The sequence below is a fragment of the Lineus longissimus genome, chromosome 7, assembly GCF_910592395.1.
Source record: "Lineus longissimus chromosome 7, tnLinLong1.2, whole genome shotgun sequence".
In the NCBI taxonomy this organism is placed as follows: domain Eukaryota; kingdom Metazoa; phylum Nemertea; class Pilidiophora; order Heteronemertea; family Lineidae; genus Lineus; species Lineus longissimus.
In genome coordinates, this window is record NC_088314.1 from 18,715,277 (window position 1) to 18,737,915 (window position 22,639).

At 41.9% G+C, this 22,639-nt stretch overlaps 2 protein-coding genes across 9 annotated transcripts in view; one reads left to right on the top strand and one right to left on the bottom strand.

Moving 5' to 3' along the window:
• The window catches only part of LOC135490970 (plexin-A2-like), a 75,943-nt gene extending 71,828 nt beyond the window's left edge, over window positions 1-4,115 (bottom strand). The window contains exon 1 of the mRNA XM_064776561.1: window positions 4,026-4,115. The gene's annotated coding sequence lies outside the window, so the exon portion shown is untranslated. The remainder of the gene's footprint in view (window positions 1-4,025) is intronic.
• A 1,607-nt stretch (window positions 4,116-5,722) lies between these two features.
• Window positions 5,723-22,639, top strand: part of LOC135490975 (FYVE, RhoGEF and PH domain-containing protein 4-like) — a 39,543-nt gene continuing 22,626 nt past the window's right edge. For 4 of the 8 annotated variants that reach the window (XM_064776578.1, XM_064776581.1, XM_064776579.1 and 1 more), the window contains exons 1-3: window positions 5,723-6,377; window positions 7,252-7,395; window positions 22,466-22,636. In XM_064776578.1, coding sequence (XP_064632648.1) covers window positions 6,179-6,377; window positions 7,252-7,395; window positions 22,466-22,636 — 514 coding nt within the window. In that variant the 5' untranslated portion in view covers window positions 5,723-6,178. Of the gene's footprint in view, window positions 6,378-7,251; window positions 7,396-9,950; window positions 10,193-11,522; window positions 11,805-12,472; window positions 12,584-20,650; window positions 20,936-22,465; window positions 22,637-22,639 lie in introns of those variants that run through there. The other 4 variants (XM_064776582.1, XM_064776584.1, XM_064776583.1 and 1 more) reach the window with 4 other exon arrangements.

Sequence of the window (22,639 nt, forward strand, 5' to 3'; positions counted from 1 at the left end):
TAGGTTTCTAACAAGAAGGAACTTTGTGTATCCCTTTCCAGACCCTGATGGAAGAATCTTGAAGTCGAGCCCTCAAAGACAAAGTCGTCATTCTACTAGACAGGGATGAGGCAGTGCTTATGCAGAGCTGAAAAACTTAAATATTTTCCATGTTAATATGTTGCCCTTTGAACCGCCCTTGAAAAAACCCTGCAAACAAATACAGTTTACTAAGACTGTCCATAGCCTTAGTAAAGGTGGATGTCCCCAGGAAATGGATGTCCCAAGGTGGTGCTCCAATTTGGGAGGACAGGATTCCTTATATTCCCAGGAGAAATTGTCCTCACTCATATTATTTGTGACATTGTCTTCACTTCACAACTCAGAGGAGACTGTCCTCACTCTGGAGTTGTCTCAAGACCTGGAGGAGCTGGCATGTGATTCCTTGGCTGTATTTTGCAGCAAGTCACTCTCACAGGCTGTAAACCTGCTAAAAAACGCCGAGAAATTACAAACAAAGGCCAAGCATAGAGACTACTCCTGGCTCGTGTAAGGAGTCTGCCATGAAAGATCTGGTTCAAATCAGGTTTGTTTAGCCTCCGTTGCTCTCACCTTGGATGCTGTGAGGGTCAGATCAGAATCATGGGAACTTACTCAACTGCGCAGGAACGCTTTGATTCAGATCGATCAGGCGGTCCAGCAAAAGCAGTGTATTGCTCTTAGAGGAAAGGAGGGGGGTACCTGTTCCGACTTCACGTTATCAAAAGGCTGCATCCTCCAAGGTGGAGCACAACCTTGGGTGATCCATTTTAGTCAACACAGAGGACAGTCTCATCTGGTTTTTTTCCCCAAACATAGGGAGAGCTCAAGGTGGAGGGGAGGAGGACATCAGTTTAGGGTGTTCCGAGAGAAGTGCTCCGGCCAACCAGGGCATGCCATTGGACATACATACCATGGGTGATATGAATAAACACTAGCAATTGCTTTTACTGAAAACCCCATGTACATTTACACTAGGCCTTTCTGTACAAAACTGAAGTAAAATCATTTACTAGTCTTTATTCATATCACCCACAGTTGTCTAACACGTCCCAGAGCTTATAAAAAGAAGCACAATATTGTTGATGAAGACATGATGAGAAAATAGAGTGACGATGATTATATTATTACCTATCGACTTTAAGGCTGTCTGAGGTCGTTTCATGGAGTCAACATAATTTCAAGGCCAGGCTTCATCTCAAGTCTTAACAACATTAAGGCTGTCACCCTATTCAAAACAGACTTTACTGGCTTCAAGTTCACCTGAATTCGGACAGGCACAAGGTCACCAGGACTATAAACTCACTGCTGACACAACAAGCAGGGAATCAACACCCAAAGGGAGTGGGGAAGTAGAGAGTCTACCATTTTCCCACGGAAAATCCCAGCAGACTTTGATATAAATCCACCATATCTACTGTTTATATTTCACTGTGAACATCAGTATATTTCTGTATCAACATACTTTAACAGCATACCTCTCAAACTAACCCCTTAATTAGCCGAGGTGGATCTTAGATACAGGTGCAAGATTAGAATTTCTAGTCTAACAGCATCATCAACAGATGGCATCCATCAAATATATGATTCAGACCCAGTTATATGCCAATTAATTAACACTTTCAGACCCATCAGTACAATAATTTTAGAATTCCTTCTCAGCCAACAACTTGATCAGGAGAAAATGTGTTGTGTACTGCCTCTTCCCTCAAAACAATTTGAGGAGGGCAAATCTTTGGTTCTTCTTTCTTTCCTCCAGTGTTTTCCATCCGATATCTTTTTGGAGCTGGGACACACTCTGGATTCTACTGAGTTGTTAGCGACTCCTTAGGACCCTGTCTAGATTGCCGACGTTCTTCTGGAGGTAGGGGTCCCATATGGCTCCACAATACTCCGCAATGGATCTTGACATTGCTTTGTATCGTCAGATATACAGTAGAACCTCTCTATTAAGGACACCTTCAGGACTGACACGTGCTGTCCTTTATAGAGAGGTGTCCTTCATAGAGAGGTCAAATTGAATGGAAACAACCAATTTGGGAATAAAACTAGTGTCCTTAATAGAGAGGTTGTTGTTAATAGAGAGGTGTCTGCTAAAAGAGGTTCCACTTTACTCATGCTGACCACCTCAGAAGGTTGTCTTTTCTCACCACAAAATACGATAATTGAGTTTCTCAGCTAAAATGAGTAATTCTCGCTTTTCACTAGAGAACTAATGTCCCACATCCGACAATAAATTCACCCACATTTCATCTTATGCAATAATTTAACAACTCTAATAACCAACACAATTATTTCTAATTTGGAGGAAATTATTATTATATGTGCAGAGAGGACTACAATTAGGCATTGATGCGCTGGCCATCATTTTGAAACTACAACCTATTTTCTGATTATTATTTCTATTAGAATAGAATAGGAGATGGATAGTGTCTCAATTACAGAATTATTTAGTCTGAAATGGAGCACTCTTTGTTAACCCTTTGGTTTCATCAGTCGCATTCATTCTCTTCGTTGGGTTGCGTATCCATAGACTGTCCACTTGTGGCATTCAAAACACAAAAAAAACTTTGTTTGCCTTACTGAACATTCCCAATGGTTGTACCAAAAATATATACAGTAGAACCTCTCTATTAAGGACACTCTCGGGACTGACAAATGTCGTCCTTAATAGAGAGGTGTCCTGATTAGAGACGTCAAATTGAATGGAAAGTACCAATTTGGGACCAAAACTAGTGTCCTTAATAGAGAGGTTGCCCCTAATAAAGAGGTGTCCGCTAAGGGAGGTTCCACTGTACTTAGATAGAGGTATCTACTGTGGCATTAATAAAATATAGTGGAACTGCATAAAAATCATGATCGCTTTTGTCTCAAAACCGCAACCTATTTATAGTGATGAAAGTTTTCACTCAGCAGAGAATCAGCTGTAATTGGCTTTTGATACGCCCTGTATAAACAAACCTGATCCGAGCTGGGTATGCCCAACCTCTTCAAGACGAGATAGGGTGATGCAAAACTGTGGGAAAGTTATACGGTAAACTGCGGCAAGGAGATTGCACTATGGTAAGGTAGTGTTATGGTAACTCATGAAACTAGTGAAAGTGAATACAAATGTACCACGATGGAATTTCTACTCATGAATTTTAGCATAGGATACTCTAATTTCACTATTTAAGACAGAATTGGTCTTAGATTGGTGACACTAGAGTACTAGTATTCATTTTGAATAGCTGAACACATCATGTAGGAGGCCTAGGATCAGAAAAATCTTAGGCCCTAGGGGATGAGAATCTAGGGGAAGTTAAGGAGTAACCTTGTGTTAGGGAGTAACCTTAACACCCTGTAACTCTAACCTTAACACCCTGTAACTCTTTATTGTCAGGGGTGTGAGGGGATGACATTGTTACTGGTTGGTAGACCCTACCACCAACAGGAGTTTGAGGGTGGGGTTGAGGGTAAGAGTTATTATGAAACAGGGGAAGGGTCGGAGAAATAACTCCAAAACCCTGCTCCCATGGCCCACAATACAGTAGAACCTCTCTATTAAGGATACTCTCGGGACTGACAAGTGCTGTCCTTAATAGAGAGGTGTCCTGATTAGAGAGGTCAAATTGAATGGAAAGTACCAATTTGGGACCAAAACTAGTGTCCTTAATAGAGAGGTTGTCCCTAATAAAGAGGTGTCCGCTAAGGGAGGTATGTTATTGTTACTGGACAATAAAAGGGAGCCAAGCTCAGAGGAAGATGAAAATCCATTCCATATCACAAGTAAAAACTCCTATAAAATAAATACAGTGAAACCTCACTTAGCGGACACCTCTCTAGTAAGGACACCTCTCCATTAAGGACTCTAGTTTTGGTTCCAAATAGGTTGTTTCCATTCAATTTGACCTCTCTTACCAGGAAACCTCTCTTGTCAGTCCTGAAGGTGTCCTTAATAGAGAGGGTTCTACTGTACTTGCAAGAAAATCATCAAATTATCTGATTATCAGAAGTACACGACTTACCATTGCTTGTCCACTGCAACTGGCTATCTACAGTTGTCCGGTAATGATGAGACTAGCTTATCAGTATCATCAGCGAGGCCTATCTGATTGCTTGACTAACACCTCGTTTTAACGGTTACTCTTAGGTCAGACAATGAGTCGATAAGTAGATAGACTAAATGGTTACAGTAAGCGAGCACCTAATCCACGCAAGTTCACTCTGAATCCGACTTGAATCTACCACATAGAAAGTCAAGGATAGAAAGTACATAGTCCTTTACCTGTCGCTAGGTGGTTCATCTATACAATAAGGTATCAGTAAGCCATGTGGTCCAACGAAATCGCAAGAATTTCAGTTCGTTTGATAAACACGAGATGGCAGCATGTTAGGGACAGGTGGTAGATATCGATAACCAGCTGGAGGAGTTGGCAGAGGCCGTTCAGACATTCGATAACCAGTAGGGGAGGCATCGGCAGGGCTAACTATAACCAGCTGGAGGAGGTTGCGAAAGCTTGACGGGAACTACGTCCTGGAAAGCATAACTTTTTTCTTTCAGGGGAGGGCCCCATTTTTCTTGTGAAATACATGTATGTCCAAGCTTGACTTAGGCGGTTTTACATTTGTTTGATGCCGATCCACCGACGTTGTGCGTATATCCAGGAGACTTTAGGACTGATATTCACCGCCGATACGTCGGCAATGTTTATAAGACCTTTGCGATATGATCTCGCATATATTTTATTTTATTGTGCTCTCATTCACTCAAAAGATATATAATTGTCTTTTCGGATGTTTGATGTTCCTTTGTCCTGATGTCGGAGAGACTTGTTCCGAATTGTCATTCTCCTCAAATGGGGGGTTGATATCACTTCTCCTCCCCTTTGTACCGGTGTGACAGCGGATATAGTCCCCCTGGAGTCAAACTCCGGAAGCATTGTATTTGACCAATTAAGCAGCATGATCTATTGTACAGCTAACCCTAACCAAAACATTTAGCAATGCGGGCTATTGTTACACGGACTATCAGCCCTAGGACTACTATCCCTTGCACACCGGCATTTCCTCGGGATGTGAATTGTCGATCTATAGTACCGGTGTAACAGTAACAAATGCCCCCCTGGAAAAAGTGTCCGGCCCTATTGTATTCTGCAATATGGTTCTGTAGAGACCCTGACTGTCAATAGCTCAGAGATTGAAGCGCATAATAGAATCCTTTGTTTCCCGGGCATTCTATCCTAGGACATTTTAAACTTCTACACCGGCGCTATGCGTATGTTTGTTTGCTCAATCTGGACTGGCGATGAACATCAAGTGACTACCTCACTCGACTTTCTCTTTCCGCCAAATGTAAAATTTGCAGAGATGGCGTCGCGACACCCAACTTTGAAAGACACAATAAAAAAGACGTACAGCTGCCGGCGACCATTAATTTGTAGCTCTCGGTGTAGTAGGAACTTCATTCCTTGGTGCGTGAAAGTCACCCTGTGACATTGAAATAAGAGCGTGACTCGAAAAGATAATAACACCTCGAAACAATCAAACTATTTTCGTTTCCGATTGGTCATCCAAAATTTCCCAAAGGCCTATTTAAGCAACGCAATTATTCGTGCGTGAAATATCTTTTTATGCATATACAATTGATGAAAGCCGGAGCCTAAACATGTACTGGGCATACTCATATAAGTGCTCATATAATTTTTCTATTAGGGCCTATGCACGCATTTTAACCATTGCAGAGGCCTGTTTGGAAATGTAGGTCTTGTATTTATACTTTAGACTGTAGTAATGATTTTGGACTACGCATTGGTACTATAGGATACAGGCTTGATTGGAGACAAGATTGTGACTGGTTGTGACGGGGTCCTTACGTTATAAAACTCGGAGTTGTCACCCGGCCTGTCCTCGGATTTGTGACCCTGTCCTCAGAGTTGAGACTCTGTCCTCATCTTACTACAACTTGGGAGTTGGATTATGTCGCGCCCACTGCACTTCAGTGGGAGGAAGTTTGATTCGTGATGTGTTGAGCATTTTGGATATATTTTTATTGGGGATTGTACCAAAATGACGACGATTTGTTTCAAAAGGAGCTAGGAGTGCGAAAGAGTGATCGGATTTCGAACTTCTGACCGGCAGACGTAGATTGATAATGAATTGATTGTCAAATCTTAGTTCAATGGCTAAAAAACAAAGTTCCTTCAAGTCGTATGTTAGTGAGTCTGCGAAGGAACACTTTGAGGGAGGAAGACACACCACGAACGTCCGCCAAAAGAACAAAAAGACGGGATCTTCGACACTAACGCACAACCAGTCCGAGAGGGAGCATACCAAAGTGCACCCAGGGAAGGACCCGGATGCAAAGAACGAGGACTATGGTACGTACATTGTACTATACGTTTATAAGTTAATTTGGGGTAGAGCATCCTGAGATCAGGCTCCTTGAAAACCACTGGTTATGCCTAGACTACCGGGGCAGTCCATTGCGTCATCCTAATTGGATCTCCTTATAATTAATAGGGTGAGGAACGAGGCCGGTCCGCTGCATCCGGAGTGTAGTTATGCTAGAATTGGGTCGGAGACACTTTCAGATTTGTACTTATAATCTGGCTGGGGTCGCATTGGACGTTTGGTTAAATAAGGATCAGATACCGCTTTCGGCCAAGTAGGCCTAGAGATCAGAGACACTTTAAACCAATCTCGCAAGAGTCTGTAACACTGCACCTGACTTCTTGACCACCAAGATTTTGCATCTTATCCAAGATGGCTAGGTTTAGGAAAGTATAGACCATGAGGTTCAGGATGTGCACCTGACGACCAATTAGGTCAAGAGACACTTTTGACATTGGACGGTCAAATACACTTTGGAATTTATGACCAATAGGGTCCATAGACACCCTAGGCAGGTAGTTATGGTGGGTCCGGTCCTTGTTTTCTTTTTCCGAAAACTATGTATTCTATTTTTGCTTAACTTGCCCATTTCACGTGAAGACAGTTTTAAAAGAATTTAGCAGACGAAATAATAGTGGTGCCCAACACTTTCTAGTTCTTCGTTCTAACACCATGCTCCGCCACCTGTCAAAAATGGTGGACGAGTCACAAGATTTCACTTCCTCGATAAAATAGTTTTTTAAATGCCCTAAATAACTGGAAATGAACTTTCCCAATCAATAGCATTGAATTGTGATATAGAAGCCAGAATCCCAAACACCATGTCCCAACCTGGGAGTATAATCGGACCTTTCAATGCAGGTAAAGTGGAGGAAAATGTCGGTCCAGTGCCCGTGCCGAGCCCCAGGACTGCCAGGACCAAACCGAAACGAACGATGTCGGAAAAGACGAGTTTTTCGAGGCCAGCCAAACCACCACCACCAGTTCCTGCGAAAACGCCAGGAGGTATACATATGTTCATAGTATTTACTTTTGGTTGTACTTGCTGTTAACAATTTAACTGTTGGTTTGTTTGAAAGAATAACAGAGCCTCCGAGGCACCAAGTAGGCCTAGGCCGTATACGTAAAACTAGTAGGCGGAGTAGTAGGTCGGTCAGTTGCATGCATACGAGAGAGACCAGTCCATCGTGGACGGTTTCCACTAACGAGAATGACATAGCCTATGAAATGAGCACCCACAGAAACTGTCATAGTCGGAAGGCCTCAGCGGGTGGGTAAAGGGGACCTATCCCAAAAATTTGGGAAGCCGTTTTGGAAGCTTGGGTGGGCTATTGGGGTATTGCTCAGTAAAACATGTGGCCTCATCCTAAAATGGCAGGCATGACTGATCATCTCATTAATCTACTTTGTTGCCATCTGGAGAGACGATTGGGAACCAATCTGTCATTGTCTCAATATTTTTCGCAAATTGTTGCTTTCCTATTCTTCACGCAGTCGGGTAGCATTTGCTTTTCACTGATTTCAGTTTTTCTTGCCATGATCATGTTGATGTTTACAGGGTATCTTTAAAGGGGGACTATAGGCAGGAGGAGGTGGGTTAAATTGGCCATCTTCAGGTGACTAGTAATATGCAAAGTAAAGGCTCTGGGTCAGGTTCGATCCGGCACAAAATATAATCCTTGTACCAGTGTGAATAGTTCCGACGTTCTGTGAGATGTGAGAGACCCCTATTGGTGACTTTGTGTAACTTTATCTTCCCTACCTAGCAGCTGCCTATAGCTTCCCTTTAAAACTTTACAAAAAAACTATTTATTCCTTTAGAACAATTGCTAATTAGAATAGGCAAGGTTGTTTTCCTTGGGAAGATGTAATTTCTTCATTCACTCGATATTTTTTGCTCAGTATTGCGTGCTATCTTTCTTGCAGTCAGAGGAATATTTCCTTTCAGTTTTTGCTGCCGTTGGTTGTCTGCAGGCTTTCTTTGTCTATCAGGATGAGTCATGGACGCGTGAGTTACCTGCTCAGGTTTTCAATGGCAGGCAGCGTAGCCTGGGCTATCTCTGTGCTAGACTCAGCCAACTTTTTACGTGCTGCATGGAGGCGAGGAACGGCATCCTAACATCATTGAGTTCTTCTTCTTCTTCTTCATCTTCAGCTTCTTCTAGACTTGGAGGTGTCATTCTCCAGGGAGTATTCCTCCTCCACGGCAGGATGAGCGTTTTTGCGAGCCACTATGGTTAAGCCATGATGTAATAATATGAAGTACTTTGAGCAGGGAAACCTGGAAAAGTGCGATATAAGAACTAAATATTATTGTTATTATCATAATTGTACTGGGCTTTACTCGTGCCACTTGATCTTGATAGTGTCTGTTAAGTTCATTTAATTATCAGTCCAGACACTTCAATTATTGTGTTGGCAATGTCACGTATTTCCTGCTCATTCTGAATTTCCAATCTGTAAAACGCGTCATGACGTGCAAACTGAAATACATGACAAGATATTTTGCTGGAAAATAATTCAAAAAATGTTACGGAAATAGACACTTTTTGATTTCTTAGACTTATATACTGTTGTGTGTAGTTCATAGAAGCTAACATCCTCGAATACCATGGTCAGTCGTATGCACCTCCCCTCGCACACATTTTACTGACCCTGGATTAAACTGATTGTAAGTTGCGGGGTGAGGCATCAAATCCACTCCGTCCAATCAATATTGCTCTTACATCTTTCCTGTGTTATTCGGTCTCGAGGCATCTGGCCCATTGCTCTAGCATTTAGGTCATGAGAGGGGGGAGGGGGGAAAAAACATCAGATTTGGCCTTCATACTTGTAAGTCGTCGAATCAGTCCAAATATGCATGAAAACCAGCATTTTTGTGGTCTTGAGTTCGAATATGTTAGAATAACTGGAATTTGATTAGTACATGTTTCTGCCAAAAGGTGTGACAGTGAGCCCACGAAAGCTGGGGTTGGCCGAAATTCTCCGACAAAGTTGTTTGTGATACTTATGTACAGTCACTCTCTACAAAATGTACAATATTGTCAAGAGATTTGACTTATAAGCTTACAGAACCTAAAAATGTCTGCTTGAAGACCATGACCTAGAATCATTTATTATGCTAACGAAACTACATAGTCAACAATAAAACTTCCTCGGGGCATATGTCTGCATTTTTTTTAATCATTTTGACATTGCTACATAAGCACAGTCGTTGTTAGATTGTAGTCTGAACCCTGACATGTGTCAAAAAAGATTTGTTATCACTTTCGTATCCCAAACATCCCAAGTTCACAACCTGGGCTTGGGCTAACACTGTGGAACTTGACTGTAAGTTAGGAGTCTATTTGCTCTGCCCGGGTATGTGCACAACCCTGGTATTTTAGAACCCCTTTGAAAGGGAATTCAGTTACCTGGTATCAAAGCTACTGATTTTTGTCCTTTCCTTTGCCCTGTCTATTGAGAGAAGCCACTTATCTAATCTCCATAATATTGTCCTATTTGCATAACAATTAATATGATTGAATAATGTGGAGAATATAAACATATGATATGTACATGTACTTCCTCATGGTGTCATGGATTGAGGTCTCAATCGCGACATATCAATCAACGTCTTAGTTGACTGATCATTTAAGTCCTTTCTTTCTGACAATGCCGTTGGTCGGTCAACTTGTGAAGTTGTTTGAGGGCTTTCGGCGGAGGAAGTCCACGGACAGTTACAGTCCCTCCGAAGCAGCGGCAGAGTTCTTTTCATCCGACCAGAATGATTCGGTCCAAACTGAGGATCCGGAAGATACAGGTAGGGCATAATGTGAATAACATACCGTGGAACGTCCTTTAGCGAACACCTCTCTATTGAGGACACCCTCTATGGCTGTGGTTGTTTCCATTCAATTTCACCTCTCTAATCGGGACGCCTCTTTATTAAGGACAGCATTTGTCAGTCCTGAGGGTGTCCTTAATAGAGAGGTTGTACTGTATTGTGAGTAAAGGTGATTGTGATATAATACATGTTGGAAGTTTTCCCAACACGTCACTACTGGTGCATTTGGGTTTATTGGCCTTGTGACTAAAGTTCAAAGTTTTGAGTTTAAAATCTGACATCAACAATAGTAGAGGTTGTCATATATCAATTGAACTATCGAAGTTCCCACCTGGGGAAGGCTTATTAATTAGAATGGTTGTGATTTTTTGGGATGCAATTTGATAAATAGTATTATCACTTTCCACCCCTCTGAAAACAGCTATTTTTGCACCAAAGTTTGCTGAAAACAGGTGTCACATTGCTACTGTCATATGATGTCATTTTGTTTGTTTATTGTTCCTAATCGGAAACGAGACTTCTCCAAGTTGAAAGTACAGAGTCTTCACAATGACTAAGATAGGTTATCGAAAAGTCGTGCCACAAATAGACTTGTTTGTCGGGTGAAGTGGCATGGTCAATTCCTCACAAGTGATTCCCCCCTATCAAGTGTACGTCAATAAAGTGTTATTTATGCTTTTGAATTATTTTGTTTTTAACTGTGCAACAGGTGAAATGAACTAACCTAAATCCACCTCATATGAAATTCACTGGGGACGTCATAAATTAGAATAAACATGATACAATTTACACGCAGGTGTATCTAAAATATAGATGTAATGATAATTGTCTGTACATACATACATGTACCTGTTGGCTTGACAGATATTGGATGGTGTACATTTCACTTATGCGGTTTATGTGAAATGTATTTTGAATTGTCATTAAACCAGAATTTGTAAACACGCCTGTCTTTGAGTAGTGTACTATACTGGATTTGACCAAGACATATATAATTCCATCATCATGATTTTGAGTGACTGAAACCAGTTGGATTTAGCACTATATAAGTCTCATGATTATGATTATTAGTCCCTTGTTGTACGGGCCTTCTGTTAGAAATAACAGTTGGCCAATTGACAGCATATGACTTAATGAGTAAATTGAAGGGCTATTATCTATTGTAGTAATTGGTGTCCTCAAATATGTATAATCGTTACAGCAGCCATTGTAGGTAGGGATGATGGGCGTCTATTTCATATGTTGCTGACAATCTGTGATATTTATGCAGCTATGACTGATAGAGTCTGTTTACATTCCATGCATGAACATGAAATTTCGTTAACTCCCAGTCATTCCATATGGCAGTCTTGTTTCATGGTGGTTATCTTGCTACAAAGCTTGGAAAGTTCATAACCTCTGGGATGCGTCGCATTTGATTCAATTGCTGACATTTCTCCGTGAACATTTTCATGGCCATTCCAACCTAGGAGACTTAGAATACACTTTTAGAAGAATTAGTGCAGCTCCGGGATTTTGATGGGGAACAAAAACTGTGTGCATGAATTTGGATTATTGGCCTTAATCTTCCCCTGCTTTTGTATGAAAGGTAAGTATCCTTGGCTTATGTGAGAATTCGTTTATTTAGCGATTTGACTTTTCCCATTTTAAAGTGATACTACGATGTGATTTACAACTTTGCAGAAATACGTCCGTTTTTAATTGTGATCACAAATGTAAAGCTCAAATTTTCCATTTTTGATTAGATTTATTATAAAATCGCTGAATGTAAACCACCGTGACCGCGGAAATGTTGTTACGTCATCAACGTAAACGGCATCGAAGCGAGCCGTCCGGGCGAGATTAAACTATCAATTTCTAGAAAATGTGCATTTCGATTCGAAAACCTTACCGATTTATGAGAAAGTGACGTAGTCATTTGTCAAAAACAGCTAAAACATTATATGGTGAAATTTGACACGAGTTACCCTTTAAGGATTTTTCCCCATTTTCTTTCCCCTGAAATGGTAATGGGTCACCTGCATCATTACAGTCCATTGGTAGTCCATCATTATAGTCCATATCATTACTGGGCTCTGGAGCGCAAACTCCTGGCCTGATTTCTTTGAAGTTTAGTTTCTCATTTGCAGTTCAAGATCATACTGGACTTACGAACTGACCTTATGGTAGTGAAATTAGAGCACACTTGTGACACTTTCTTCTTAATCATGTTAATTAGGCCGAATATCCAGAAGTGATTGTAAATGTTGGCGGATGTGTTGGGATTGATTTACGTCTCAATTTTCTGTACACGAGTTCAGTATATCAACAACTTCAGTGTGGTTAAGATGCAGAGGTCATTGATCACTACGAAAAGTCCCAGAGAGTGTAAGTATGCCATATCGTATAATCAAGTGTTTCTTATTATTAAGATTATTATGTGATTTTGAAGTATTCCTCTTTAAAATTATCGTCAGTTTTGACGTCTTTTCCTAATTGGCGCCTCTGAAGTATGTAATTGTCTTCTGATTTTTTTCTGGATGTATACCCGCTGACTTCATTGACACTGTTCATCTTGCCAAGTGCCATTATGACAGTGAACATCTTTTTCTGTTGGAACAACTTTCCATTCACAGCTCATGTCGATTTATTATACGATTTTGTAACAGTCGCGCATTCTTTGCTGCTGTCCTCTGGTTCAGCCGCTGGATGGTCCTCAAATGGGTGACTATAGCTGCGCGTACACCACGAAATATTGGTGGACCAATTGCACGTACACCACCACATTGCCGTGACAAATTGGTTCGGCAATCCATTGCCAGTACAAATTGCCGGGCGAATTTTTCCCATCAAGCTTGATGGTCCAAATTCCAAATTCGCCCGGCTTGTTAAAAGCTCGGCTTTGTCATGGTGTATGCGCTAATGGATCGGTAATTAGCTAGTTAGATGGTTCGGCGACAGGCGGCGCTTTCGAAATGGCACTTTCTGCTTATTGTTTGCGCGCCATCTGTTGCCGGATTTTATTACTAGCTGCAGCGCTGGTGTACGCGCTTGGTGGATTTTCGATGGTGCGGCATTGGTTCGCGAACCAAGATTGGTCGTCCATTTTCCGGTGGTGTACGTGCGGCTATCATCAAGACGCTGTCTTTTCCCAGTTTAGTGAGGGACTGTTTACCATTGTGTACAGTGTCTATGCAGGATATATAAACAGTATTGCACTGTATTCTGATGAAAAGGAACTAAAACAGATTGTCTCAGATTTAATGCATTTTAAAGGAAAATAAAAAATGCAGTTATTATGGTAACCTACAAGTATTCTTGGCTCATGTATGCATACTTGGAAATTTTTTCAAGTCTGTTTCCGGTGGGTTTTTGTCACAATGTTTTTCTTCCTTGTCGGATGTGCTCAGTAAGGAGGCTCGGTCTAGTGATAACATTACAATAATGAAAATAGTTTATATTGATATCATTTCTATCAGAAATATCCATAGTCATGTTTATAGGCCTGGTCCCTGCAGGCCTGCTACTACAGTATCAGGCGTACTTCCTGGTTTTCAACAACCTGGTTCATTCAAGTAGGCCTACTAAAAAGTTGTCATTGTCCCCATCGCACCACCGAGCAAAAGGGAACACGAAAATACCCTCTGTCTGTCAGTCAGTCGGAGAAATTAGAGTGATATGTTAGCGTAGATGATGTTTAAAGAAACTTAGTATTTATATATACATGTACCTGGCTACATGACGGCAATGCTGAAATTTATATTGCGTACAAATTTCCGCAATCTGAAATTTCCAAATCCAATTACAAATTTTTTAGCGAACGGTGTAGGCCTTAAGCTTGGTCTCACCTGACTGGTGAGCCGACTGTTTTCTTCATGCTACAAAATGCTAACTTTGGAGTATGAATCATTCTGGCAGTGAATAACGCTAGTTGCAATTACCTCCCCTGCTAGTTTACCCAACAACCATTCACTGACGGCCTCAGACTGATTGCAAGTTGTAAGTAAGAAGGGTAAACGCTTTTTACTATCCTGACTAATCACCAACAACTGTGCCTCTGAAAGATCGAAGTTCTGTAAGGAAACTTTAGTATTTGTGCAAGTTTCAGTCAAGAAGAACTGTGGTAACCTTCAAATACACTCTTTGAGTAGCAGTGGTCGCAGGGTGGATTCCGGTGCCGGAAAAAGAGGGATCGTGCTCACTGCAATTCTCATCTTTTTTCCTGGTGTTTTCCCAAATTCCATGGTCAATTTCAGAGATATTTCATGAAATAGGGCCCCCCCCCTTGGAGCCGCGCTTAGGTCGATTTTAAGGCTTTAGGTCAAACGTCGGGGAAAGGATCACTGATTGACGAGCCCTTTGTGCCTGGACACCCACAGATTCGACTGTACATCTATCTGGGATTCTGACGACCCGTTTCATGTTGGGAGTCTGATTGATTGTTCAATAATGGGAGAGGCATGCAGCTCAGTTCCTCATTTTATCTCATCACCAGTTTATTAGATCCTAAGATTCCACTCAGTTTTTGTAGCTTGGGTATGAACTCAAAGAAGATTCCACAGGATTCAACCTCCATTAAAAGGTGGTTGCACCCACCTGATGATGCCAATACCACTATCCTATAAATCAACCTTGCATTAAGATGATCATATATCCCTTGAGAAAATATCAACAAATCCTACATGTTATCATGACTAAATCCAAACATGCTACGAAAACACTTCGAACCTTGCACCTAATGGGCCAGAGAGTTGTGTGAGAGTGCAAACCGGATGCATGTTTAAACTTGGTGTGCAAAGGTATACCCAAGGGACCATTTTCAAAAGAGGGAAGCCACATTGGCGTGCAAGGGTATACCCAAGGGACCATTTTCAAAAGAGGGAAGCCAAATTGGCGTGCAAATGTGTACCCAAGGGACCATTTTCAAAAGAGGGACTCCAAATTCTGACTGGCCACGCTCGTCCCTATCTACTAGAGGGCAAGGCTGAGGTTGAAATGGAAGGGTTTCATGCCAAGCCGAAAGTATACATAGTTTTGTGTTTATTTGTTTCCCCATGACCAACTGACGTTTGAGATCACAATACACTTTAAAAGTGACCAGTTATTTTGAAAATAGCAGGCCCATTGGTTTTGTGACGCCTTTGCTAAGCTCTGGGATTGTTGATCCACCCTCTAAACAGCTATTCTAAAAACAGCTTCCACGCACGTGCATTGCGAAGCAAATTACAGAGCCAGGGCTTTCGTCTGCGCAGGAGACTTGAGTGTCGTGACATGTTGGTTTTCCAACTGTTTTTGGGGGCCACGCAGTCATAGTCTCAACTCAGACTGTGTAATGGTCACCGCCAAAGTAGAATTGGGAGGCTGCTTCGAGTTTTAGGAGTTGCCTTGACAAACTGTTCTGAGTCATAAATTTGTTGTTCAATTGCTCCTCACCTTAGCAGAGCCTACTGAAGTTACAGAAAAACAATCTAATAGTGAATTTCGGAGTTGTAGAAAACACGATTTTGCGATTAGATTTTACAACGGGAGATGCGGAAAGGAAACACATGTTTATTTTCGTTGTTGACTCATAGCAACTCATCATCGAGATTGAGCAGACGCGAGGCTATTTCTTGCCAGTTTTCGACACCTGGGCACTTAGTTGGGGTCTGTAGAAGCACGCGTCTAACGGAAAAAATCCCCACGTCAGGCCAGCGGGATTTTCTTTCGAAGCCAGTTGGTTATGTTAGACGCTGGGTCGGTTTTCTGCGTTATGAAAACCACTGCTGCCGGCAGCATTAGCCGGTGTGTTTACACTTTGTCCAACCTTGAAACTTTTCGTACGATAGTTGTTCTAATCTGGCTGGTATTGTATTAAAAAACGAGTCTTTAGATAAGTGTGTTGATTTCAGACAAGTGTGTCTGTCCATTGTAGTGTTTGTCTCGCGGCACTTTGGACCAAAGTGCTTGTCCGTCATAGTGATAATGTTAACCTTGTCAAAAGGAAAAAAAGTGCTCTGATGGTATTCAAACTCGCAACCTCTTAATCCTAAAAGCTGACCCCTTGTGTTGTACGCGCCGGTCACCGATCCAAAGGTTGACTGCGCTCAACGTTGCTTAACTTCCACTCTGGGGCCAACGCGCCAACCACTGGGCCATAAAGGAATTCCCTCATGGCCGGCCGGTTAAGCCGTGCCATATACCTGGGGGTAATATGCATCATTTCCCCCTTCGGACAGAGATGGATCGTCCTCGATCCTACTTAGCGCTTCATGTGTCTCAGTGCCGAACTACATATCCAGAGCTCGCATCGCGTGGGAAGGTCTGCCAGATGTATTGTACGCGCCGGTCACCGATCCAAAGGTTGACCGCGCTCAACGTTGCTTAACTTCCACTCTGGGGCCAACGCGCCAACCACTGGGCCATAAAGGAATTCCCTCATCGCCGGCGGGTCAAGCCGTGCCATATACCTGGGGGTACTCTACACCCCTCAGTCTCACAGTACCTCATGACCTCTTAGTCCTAAAACTAAACGTCTCAGCCCCAGCAGTACCAAAACCTAATCTCTCGGCCCTCGAAAGCTCCCAAAGGGTTAAGAGTTCGATGAATGGAAGTCACAAATTAGAACACTGAACAATTGTTACATCCACCATCAATAGCTGCGATAACATTATAGCTAAGTCACTTACTAAAAGCATTGTGACGTTATAGGATAAGCATTCTGACGTTATAGGATTTCACTAAATCTCTCGGGGGAACAGTCGCCTGTGTCTGATATAGTGTCAACAAAAGTGTACTGTAGAGAGACTGGAGCACTGTTTACATTCTAAGAGCATTGGATCTGTAGCAAGGCTTTTTTTCACGACTTAGTCTGCAATAAATTGTCTTCGTGTGTGTTGCCTGTCTCAAGTTCTTTTTCCTGTGTGCGTTGTGAGTGATGGAAGTCGGGAAGCAAATTTCCTGATATTCTACTTAGAGATTCGGGACCGATTTTGAGTTGTGCGGAACGACTACCTTTAGAGTTGACCGTAGGTACCGCCATTTAGGCTACACCTCCAAATCTCAAAGCAATCAGAACTCTCTTCAAATGAAAGGAATGCTTATTTGAATCATGGGAGGCTGTTCTCTTGAAAACAAAGAACAGAATCGAGTCCTTGAAATGATCATTCACTACGCTTTGAAGAAGTTCTCATTGCTGAAGGATTTCAAGTTCTAGCCAAAATGGTGGCACCTATGGTCAGCCCTTAAGGATCTCACCAAGGTTATAGTGGAGTCGACATGACCCGGTCTGAATTCTGAGAATGTGATGTTCTGTTTCCGCTTTGTGGGTCGGTTATTTCCTGTTCCACTTTCTAGGTCACTGGATGTTGTTTATGATTTTTAAACGATGTTTAGGATTTTTAAACGATTTAAACGCTGGAGTTAAAACGATCTTCCCCACTTTTCACCATAAATCCCAGTTTGTGGGTCATCGATTGGCAAATGATCACAGTGATCATTAAACTTTACAGCAGGTGATCTGCCCGGGCGTATTGTTCCACCACAAATCTCTGCAAATCATAGCTGCTGAGTAATAAGCTCTCAGCAGAGAAATCGATTTTATCAGTGATTCTCTTTCATCATGTTCATTTAAGCACCAAACTGAGGCAGCTGCAGAAAGCTTTTGCTGAAATCAAGCTAAGAGCCCGAGTGAGTGCTTGCCTTTCATTCTCCTTCCACACCCTCATCCTACCTGAGTTCTCAGCAGGAGCATCCCCTCGTTAGCCTCGTCTACACCTCTCCTTTCTTTGGCCACTTCACAACGATTCACGGAAAGGTGCAGGAAAGAGCGTATTTCAGAAACGTCAGAATTCAAGGATTTTCATGACATTTTCACGTCAATGGATTAAAAGCACTTAAATTTTGGATTATCAATGATATTGGTATACTATGATGTTGAGTTTTGATATTTTTGAGACTGTGTTTTGATTTTCGTGTTAGTTGGATTTTTGCCATAGCTAGGGGATGAGAAGATGATTCAGTTATTCCGGAGTCGTGATCTGGTGTTCTCATTGCCGGTTAAATGTTCTGTGCTTGTAGGTCATGTTTGACTACTGGTATAGGCCTAGATCAGGATGTATAGGCCTATGGCACTGTTGTGTGTTGTCGGCTTCATGTACATGTGAATTCACTTCCTGGTAAATTTTGAGTTCACTTGGGATTCGGCTTGGCCCCTCATGCCGGGCAGGAGAGGTTCAGTGCTGCAGGCTAATGATGAGAGCCAGGGCTCATACCAGGCATCCTATCAGAGTTTTGACATAATCTTGTGAGTCCCAGAAGGCCGGAGTTATACACCTTTCCAGAAATGGGGCGCTGAGTGTCCGAAATAGTGATGTCATAAGGGGAAACTAGGCCTTATGGTGGAGGGACAAAGGAGATAGTCATGGTTGACCAACACACTTGAATGCCTTTGATGACGGACAAGGGGGAAAAGTTAGTTCCAATGCAAGCCACCAATTTCGGGAAGCATGTATAAGGGTTCACATTGTCACTTGTCATGTTTCACTTGTCATGAGTTAACTGGCTTGGGGGGTGAAAACTTGACATTAGGGTGAAAAGTGACATCGTGAATCGAACATTGCTCATTCTTTGGAAATGACTTGTTTGTTCTTCATGTCATGCATGAAAAGTAAACAATGAGATGTTACTTAATTGTGAACTCTATATAAATAAACTCCATATAAACTCTATACAGTGAAACCCTCCCTTAGCACACACCTCTCTATTAAGGACACAAATTTCAGTCGCAAATTGGTAGTTTCCATTCGATTTGACCTCTCTAATCAGGACACCTCTCCATTAAGGACAGCACTTGTCAGCCCCAAGGGTGTCCTCAATAGAGAGGTTCTACTGTATATATAATCGCAAGTTTCAGGCTTTGAAAACTCCTTTTTGGGTTATCCTGAGCCCTAGAGATCAGATGGTGGCCTGCATGTCACTTCTGACAGGCTACTTGGATGAAAAAATGACCTGTTGGCAATCGTGCCGTTTTCGTGTGCTACTATATCTTGAATATGACCATTGCATGGCCATCGATTGATTGAGTTTTTGCCAAGTCCATTCTTATCTTACTTGCAGGCCTAATCTGTGTTTGACATTCTTAGTGTTTATATTTTGTTTTCATATGTTATTGTCCTGATTGAGGAAGTCTTTCACAAATTCAAAGTACATGTAGTTCTGGAAACCCTGAATGTGTCTTTCTGTAATCATTATAGAACCTCTCTATTAAGGACAACCTCGCGGCTGACATGTGTTGTCCTCAATAGAGAGGTGTCCTGAATACAGAGATCAAATTGAATTGAAACAGCCAGTTGGGGACCAAAGCTTGTATCCTTAGTAAAGAGTGTGTCATTATAGAGAGGTGTCAGCTAAGGAAGGTTCCACTGTACTGCAATTGTATATGGGTGTATTAGATTACGGTAAGCGTGCTTAAGATGTGCCGGTATTGGAATCGTATGGTAAAATCCTTTGATACAGACTTTTCCAAATTTCTCTACATTCAGGAGGTCGATCTGTGAAGGCCACATGCTTTGAATCTTTGAATCAGATAGTGTTCTTAGCAGGAAGTTTTGAACAATTTTTTATTTTTGAATAAGCCTATTCAGACTTTTCTGGGGCTCCATTATTTTCCTTGCTGTTGTGCGGAACTATCATAAAAGAGATATCTCTTGTAGCGTTCTTTCTATAGATTCAATTGATTTCAAATTTTTTGTAGTGCATAGGCCTATTTCTTTGAATTCAGCTTGTCACCGGCCTATTAGCCGAAAATAACGGAATATGCTTCTTTAATACCTGTGTCTGGTCTTCCACTCCCACAGACGGCCATAAGCTTATACACTCGCCTTTGCTGAGGGTAGATTTTTGGTCAATAAGCGTTCCAAATGGCTCAGTATTTGAATGTTTTGGGTAGGTTTATGTGTCTTGCATTTCTCCTGATTACGTTTAGCAGGAACTGCAAGTTTCCACAGGCTTCATGCTCAGTTACATTTGCTGAGTCCATTACTAACATCAAAATTAATCCAACGCCTGTGAAAAATGTGCACTTTCCCACATTGTATGAGCACTGATGCCAATTGATACACATGGATTTGGCACCGCTACCAAAACTCATGTTTGGCACCGATACCAATACTCATGGATTTGGCACCGATACCAATACTCATGGATTTGGCACCGATGCCAAAACTCATGTTTGGCATCGATACCAATACTCATGGATTCGGCACCGATGCCAAAACTCATGTTTGGCACTGATGCCAATACTCATGGATTTGGCACCGATGCCAAAACTCATGAATTTGGCACTGATGCCGATGCTCATGGATTTGGCACCGATGCCAAAACTCATGAATTTGGCACTGATGCCGATGCTCATGGATTTGGCACTGTTTCCACTGCAAGTTCACACCTTAAGCTTGGAGCTTTTTCATTACACAGTATTCAATAACAACAGTACTTGGAATCTGCAAGCAAAGTGGAATACAGCATTGAGATCATCATAACAAATCATTCCTATTCCCCCGTGGATTCATTGAGTAACATTTCACTCCAAGGGTGCAAAGCCATTATGATTTCTGAACGGATATGGGCAATTGTTGAATTGGAGCAGCTGTAATATCACTTCACGAGTCCTGTATAGACTGGTTCAGGCAACTCATAGCGAGATGATGAATGCTAACATATTCACGGATATCTATGGGACGATAAGGAAGAAATACAAGGGTAAGTGAGGTTGTTGCTTGATGGTTCGAACTTCGGTCAATTAAAACCCTCGAAATCAGCTCATTTCAGGTGGTGTGTTGTGTCGTAGTCTGTTAAAACTGTAATCCTATTGGGCATTTCCTAAACCAGTCTTGAAAAACCTGTTGAAGGTTCCCAAGTACATTATCTGGCCTCGATTTGACGAGCTCGAGTTACATCTATGTATATATTGACCTACGTTTTTCAGCTGTGTATTATCAAAAAGTAATCCAGTTCCTTGAAGCATCCTCAATGTTTTTACTCGGGGCATAGGCTCATTTTATCGATATCAGCTGAAAAAATATCAGATGGTGGTTTGATGTCGTCTGCTTGCCAAGAAATAATGATCTCAGCGCTTCCTGGTATGCCAAGTGTTGGTTTCCCGGTGTTCGGGATTGTGATGTATACATGGTGCTGTTTGCAGGGATCAAGAAATTGGTGTTGTTAGAGCCAAGACGTTCTCCAGTTGGCTCTCAGTGGCAAGAATTGATAAAGACTGTTAGTCTTTAGTAATACTTGTTGGTAGATTTGCAGAAGAAAGAATTGATTTTCCTTCAGTGTAAAAAGTTGCTGCGCCAAAGGTTGGGATTGCTTATGCATAACATGTTTATCTGCTATCTAAGAGTTGAAACAAAATTGGAAAAATAACAAGTAGGCCTACTTTCTAAAAAAGCTTAGTTAAAGAATTAGAGCCTTTTCCCTTAATCAAGCCATTTGCTTTAAGCTATATTGAACTTGGATTAGAACCATACCCGCAGAGAGCTTGCAGCACATGCAGGGAATGGAAACAAACTTTTTTTCAGCTTCTCTCCTTTCTCACTGGTTGCTTGTGGTTGCTCTCAAACTGTTCAGACTCAACGCTTCAATCGCTTGCACAAAGACTGTCTATCGTTGAAGCAGCGGCACACATGGTAACGACTAACTCATCACCTTGCATCAAATCATCCATCCAGCAGCCCTGGTCCAGCAGACTATCCATCCTCACTGTTAAGGTAGCTCGGCTGATACAGGTAGCCTGGAGCAAAAACGATTCTGCAGGTGGTTTGGGTAATGGTCATTGCAAAAAAGGAGTTCTCAGCAGTTTTCTTGAGTGAAAACCAGATCTTGAAGTACAGAGTTTGGCTGGGTGTTCTAGCATTCGGGCAGTGGAACGATTGCCCCCCCCTCCAATAGCGTGGAGAAAACTTTGAGATTTTCCCTTTCAAACTTCCGTTTTGATCCTACCTTGTGTTAGCTGAATTTGTTTACTTTTGACATTGGGTGTTATTCAGTTCATGTTATAGCCACTAGGGGGCTTTCTCTAATATTTTTTAGCATAAATAACTTTTCTCCATTTCAGACAAAAAAGTGATACATTCATTGGCAGCAATTAAGTCACGTGGCAAAAATGAGTGACCATTTTGAATGAGACTTTTGCCTTAACTCTTTTTTCCACTCTTTCAGGAATTTTTAAGTGTTTGTCTCATAACTGTTGCTTTGCCCTCACAGTTTGTCCTTGTTCTTTCTCTGCAGGGCGGAGAGGGTTAAACCGGTCACAGACGCAGAGCTCAAAAGAACTAAACTCTGTGGTAAATCGTGATGCAGATTCAACGCCGGAATTTCTGCGTGTCCAACTTAAACCCACAGGCACTGCTGACAAACCGCGGCAGTCCTATACGACCGATGATGTGGACGATATCAAAAGTA